Source organism: Pyxicephalus adspersus, chromosome Z (genome assembly GCF_032062135.1).
Source record: "Pyxicephalus adspersus chromosome Z, UCB_Pads_2.0, whole genome shotgun sequence".
NCBI lineage: Eukaryota > Metazoa > Chordata > Amphibia > Anura > Pyxicephalidae > Pyxicephalus > Pyxicephalus adspersus.
The window spans coordinates 59,175,642-59,181,641 of NC_092871.1; the positions used below are offsets into that span (position 1 = coordinate 59,175,642).

Here is a 6,000-nt window from a genome sequence, read left to right on the forward strand (position 1 = left end):
CCTTTGGTCATCTTATTGGTTCAATATTTCAGCTTCCTTTTTTTGCCTCTCTACTTCCACTCTTCTTATTGGGTGGTTAGTGAGCACTATCACCTCTGTCCAATGAGCAATGACCTGATCTAAGAAGTAGACAAGCAAGTATGGTGACTCAATGTAGGTCAAAAAGACAACTGCTTTGACAAGTGAATGTATTTCAGCTGTATGTATTAGTAATCCTGGTTTTCCATTTTACCAGTTTATTACACACATTTTTTCAATGTTTTTCAGGGACTACCTGGTCCTAGGGTAAGTAAAGTCAGATTATATATGAAATACCTTGATGTTATATTTATCTGTAGTTTTTATGTTATGTTAAATGTTAATTTTGCTTTTATGTTAATAAATGTTTTATCGTTTTTATGATTATATTACAAACTTTAACAATATTTTTTGTAGGGCCCTCCAGGTCCTCGTGGCAAGCCTGGACCACCAGTAAGTATAAGCGAATAATGGATTTTTAGACTTTACATACATTTTATTGGGGTTATACTATGTCTAAATGAGTGTATATGCCCAATAATTGAACAACTAAAAGCACTGAGATGGCCAGAAAATATGACTTATTATCTGATTTCTGCCAGATTCAGCATGAGATGATTTCAGTGAAAAAAAAAATCTGCTTACTGTTCGTGGAAGATTGCCAAACAAATGTCAGTCAGCCAGGCTGCAAACATAAACATCTGTACATTTATTATCTATTGATTACAGTATTGCTAAGCATACATTATGCAGTTTTCTGTTGATGGAATTTTCAAATAATGTTATCATTGTAATTTAAATCAGGCCTTGTGATCAACTACAGATATTCGATGTAATATTCTTTAAGTCTTTGATCTTTGTTATTAACATTTGTATTGTTTTAATTATTTTCATATACAACCAACATATAATATACATACTCCAAAAAAAAAAATCACAGTGTAGTATACATATAGTGAGAATATCATAAAATAGTGTTCAAATTTACAATTCATTTCTGTACAAACAGTGTTACCCACTCTTCTATATGATGAAATTGAGGAAGAAATCTTCCATATCATCTTATTAATACATTTTCCTATTAGACAGGTCACTTTAAATGCCACATTCCTGTATATACTAATGCATAAAATGTTAAAATCAAAAACATTATAAGTGAAAAAGTGATCCTGATGAAATATAACAAAAATATATTCAAACATATGAGGAAATGTCAATATATTCTATCTATATATCTCAAATCTATTTTCTAACTCACTAAACATAAAGACCTAAAATACTCAGGTCTCTCAAATAATCTCTTCTTGATTTAGAATGTCAAAATATTGCGCACTGTCTTTAAACCTTATCCAAGGGGCCCAGATGGCAGTGAATATTGGGGATGTATCTCGATATTCATGGTAACCTTCCTCTTGATTACATGTTTCTTCCACCCCACGTAACTAACTCCTTAATGAAGCTTCCTTTGGGTTCTTCCAACATTTTGGGATCTGAGTCTTAGCTACATTAAGAAGGAGGACAACGGGGCGTGGCCGGCTGATGGCAGAGTAGGAAGCAGAACCGCACTGCTCCGTGCTCCGCGAGGGGGAAAGACCGCATTAAGCAGCACGCAAGTGCCTTTACAGCATACCCGATGGGCCCTAAGACGAAGGGGGGCAGAAGAGCCGACCCGGCGGGGAGACGCCGGTATCAGGAAGCATACCAGGCTTGTTTTCCACAAGCCTCAGAGCCGCGGGTGACTAGGCCGCAAAGCCGCGGCCTCAATTTTCGGATGGAGCCGGAACAGCCCCGCATCCACAGGAAACTCCCCTGAGAGAGCTAGAGTGACAGCCTTAGACATGGAGACGCATTCACCCCGTCAGGTAACTGGTTCCCCTGACCACACATCATTGCCTCCCAGTGCCCTGTCTCTTATGGGGGAATCCTCCAGGGCCTTATTTTCCCCGGGGGTGGAGGAAGATGAATGGGATTGGAAAGCCCACCTGAGGCGCTCCCAACACGCTCAGATCTTGACCATAGTATTGGGAGGCTTGAAGCAAGCTGCAAAGCGGAATTCCTTCATATTCAACAGACCTTACAACAGGTCTCTAGTACTACTAATGCACTTCAGAGCACATGTACGGAACTTTCTTCTCAAATGGCGTATAACGAGGCTATTTTAGAGCGCCAGGCGACACAAATTAAAATGTTGTACCTAATGCAGGATGACATGGAGAACCGCAATAGGCGCAACAATATCCGTATATGTGGATTGCCGGAAACAGTACCTAATTCTGAGTTATACAATGCTGCGTGCACCATCTTTGCTCAGTTACTAGCGATCCCCCCAGATGTGGACATTGAAATTGATAGAGTGCACAGGACTCTAGGTCCCAAGGGAAGAGACCCACAACGTCCAAGGGATGTGATATGTCGGGTTCATTTTTATAGAACCAAAGAGGACATTATGAGAAAAGCCAGAGCTACCAATGCTATTGAATATGCTGGGGCCCAAATACAACTGATGCCGGATTTATCCAAACATACCCTGGACCTTCGGAGAGCTGTCAGACCTTTACTGGATGTGCTCCGTGATCGGAATTTTCCCTACCGGTGGGGGTACCCATTCCACCTTATTGCTAGATCGGGCGGTAAGAATTATTTGCTCAGAGGTCCAGAGGACTTATCACAGTTCTTGAGGAATCTACAGCTTCCTGATATAAAGCTACCGGCGTGGCCTGATGTACCACTGTCCTTACCTTTAGGATTCTCCAATCGTCCGGATCAACGTCAAACAACACCCTCTACCACTTCTTCGCCTGGAAGGCAGCAAGGTCATGGATCAGGGACAGATTCTTCTATTCTCATGTCAACTTCACATCCCTAAATGATCCCCATACTTCGACTACTGTATGGATGCAAGCCCCGCAGCCCGTTTAAGATGGTCTCAGTGGAACAGTGATGGATTCTCCATTAAAGTGCCTTAAATACCCGAACAGTTGAATCCTTATTTGGACATATATGTTCTCTGCTTTCTATTTGAGGCGGCCTTTATCTTTTGCCTTTTTAAATTGTTACCCTCACAAAGGCCGGGCGGGTCAGCCCAATGGTATTGTATGGAGTTTTTTTATAATTCTTACTTGAGAAGGGTTACCAGTTTCCTATTTTTGCTATGATCTTTGGTTTGGATCAGAGGGCTAACAAGGGCTGTGGGGAGGGTATCCTGGATAATAAGTCATGACATGGTCTGTTTGTTTTTTTCTGTCCCCTTTGTCTTCCTCCTGGTTTTTATATACCTGCTGGAGGTGATGTTGTCTATTCTTTTTTATAGATTTGCATGGAGCCCGGAGGGCTTGACATAATTTTGGCTTTTCCCCCGAGTGGATACGGTTTTGAAAGTCACAGTTTGTTCCCCTATTGACCTGCTACATTCCCCCACATAGGAGAACCGCCGTTTTAGGCGGCACTTACGGTGTTACCGTTTAATTTAGAATACCCCTGAGTCGTCTGGGACCCAGCCCGCCCCAACCGACTGTTACTCCCCTCCCTTCCCTTAGCTACATTTACGTAAATCTCTAATTCCGACTGGCCTACTAAGGTAGTTTTTCCCGTCCTTAGTTACTAACTAGCGAGGGGTACACTGTTCTTATCTCCATCTTCTGGATTGCCCAGTTGTTGGCCTGCGAAGTATTTTCAGCTGCCGCTATGTCCACTACCCACTCACACGCTTCGCAAGGGTTGAAAGTTCGCACCCTTAACGCTAAAGGCCTTAATGGCCCCAATAAACGCTCCCAACTCTTGTATAGCCAGCATAAAGCCAGAGTCCATATTTTAATGCTTCAGGAAACACATTTTCATTCACAAAGGATTTCAGTTTTACGAAATCGCTATTATACTACCTGAATCCATAGCTCCAACCCTGAAGGTAAAATGAAGGGTGTGTCCATAGCTTTCCATAAATCAATTCCGACTCAGATACTGGACACCTGCATTGACCCGCTGGGACGATTTGTGTTAGCAAAGATCTCCTTATGGGATAAGACTTATACGGTTGCTTCATTCTACTCCCCTAATCAACAACCGACTTTAGCAGCGGTTCAGTTTCTGACCAAGCTTAGTACATTTGCAGAAGGTGCTGTGATAATTGGAGGAGATTTTAACCTCCCTCTTGACCCTAGGGTTGACACATCAACAGGTCATTCCTCCATTTCCTACTCCAAATTGAATGGGCTAAAGGCCAAATTTAATGAGCTACAATTGATTGATGTATGTCGGATCCTGCACCCTGGCGACAAGGATTACACTTTTTATTCCAAACCCCACCATACTTACTCTCGCATTGACTATATCTTTATCAGCCATAGATTACTAGACTGGAAGCCAGAAGCTCATATTGAAAGCTGCCCTTGGTCAGACCACACCTCAGTTTCCTTCATCCTCCAGATCCCTGTTGGGGGATTCAGGGAGTGGACCTGGAAATGTAATGACTCTCTTTTTAGAGACTCAGTCTGCGCAGGGGCAGTGTTGGATACCATAAGAAATTTCTTAAAAGATCACGAGTCTGACGAGACACCCCTACCTTTTCAATGGGAGGCTCTGAAAGCAGTGCTCCGGGTGGTTTTAATCCAGCAGGGTTCTAGACTTAAGAAAATCATTGATAACATAAATTGGAAAGGTTACATAAAAGTAATATGTCCTCGGATGTGTTTATTGAATTAACTTCCGCGAGGAGACATTTACTTGAACTTTATGATTTAGCCCACCAAAAGTTTAGAGATAAATATCGCAAATTCTTTTATCAATATGGAAGAAAATGTGGTCGTCTTTTGGCGAGGGGACTTCATCCCAGACCGGCGGCTACCTATATCCCGCACATACAGAATAATACCGGTGATACTACCTCCTTCCCACAGGAAATGTTGTTGGCGTTTCAAAAATATTATGCTGAGTTATACAATATTCAAGCCTCACCGCACTCTTCCCCTTCCCTCCAGGATTATGTAGCTTCCACTGCATTGCCGGAATTAGATCCGGCAGTATCGGCTAGCTTGGAATCTGAATTTACAGAGACTGAGGTGTCTGCGGTGATTAAAAATACTCCGGCGGGAAAGAGCCCATGACCAGACGGGTTTGCACCCAAATTCTAAAAATTATATGTAGAGGATCTAGCCCCGTTCATGACTAGGGTGTTTTCATCTATCTCCGGGGAGAATACCTTCCCTGCTCAAAGTCTAGAGGCGCATATCACTGTCCTTCCTAAGCCAGGTAAGGACCATTCAGTGTGCTCAAACTATAGACCTATTTCTTTAATTAATGTAGACGCCAAACTCTTCTCTAAATTAATAGCCAATCGTTTATCCCTATATTTACCGGATCTGATTCATACGGATCAGGTGGGTTTTATTAATGGAAGGGAGGCCAGGGACAATACACTCAAAACACTATTGATTACCCATGCCGCCAAACTATCTAAGATTCCGGTATGTTTACTGTCGGTTGATACAGAGAAAGCGTTTGACAGGGTAAACTGGGCTTTTATGTACCAGGCGTTACGCCAGATAGGATTGGGCCCTTTGATGGTGGCTAGAATAGCTGCACTATACTCAGCCCCCACAGCCCGGGTGAGGGTTAATGGGAGCTTGTCGGAGCCGTTTCCTATTGGTAATGGCACTAGACAGGGGTGCCCACTATCCCCCCTCTTGTATGCCATAGTGATGGAACATCTGGCAGTGGCACTGAGGACAAATGAGAATGTACAAGGGATAAAGATAGGAAAACACCATTTTAAGCTGTCCCTGTTTGCTGATGATCTCCTAATGTACTTGTTCTGCCTCTTCAGACTAAACCCTACAGTGTGATCTCGATAACTTACAGTTGTGATGAGACGGCTATAACTGCAGTCTTAGGTGAATTGGCTGACAGTGACTCAATCCAAAGGACACCTTGTAGATCTTGAAGAAGTTTATTCCAAACTGTGCAGATCATACACCGATGAACAGATGG

At 42.6% G+C, this 6,000-nt stretch overlaps 1 protein-coding gene and 1 long non-coding RNA gene across 3 annotated transcripts in view; one reads left to right on the plus strand and one right to left on the minus strand.

Annotated features, from left to right (window-relative positions):
* Positions 1-6,000, minus strand: part of LOC140343731 (uncharacterized) — a 554,400-nt gene that overhangs the window by 444,371 nt on the left and 104,029 nt on the right. The gene's annotated exons all lie outside the window — the stretch shown is intronic.
* COL27A1 (collagen type XXVII alpha 1 chain) overlaps positions 1-6,000 on the plus strand; it is a 273,626-nt gene that overhangs the window by 257,946 nt on the left and 9,680 nt on the right. For both annotated transcript variants that reach the window (XM_072430586.1, XM_072430585.1), the window contains 2 exons: positions 268-285; positions 436-471. In XM_072430586.1, the coding sequence (XP_072286687.1) occupies positions 268-285; positions 436-471 (54 nt within the window). The remainder of the gene's footprint in view (positions 1-267; positions 286-435; positions 472-6,000) is intronic.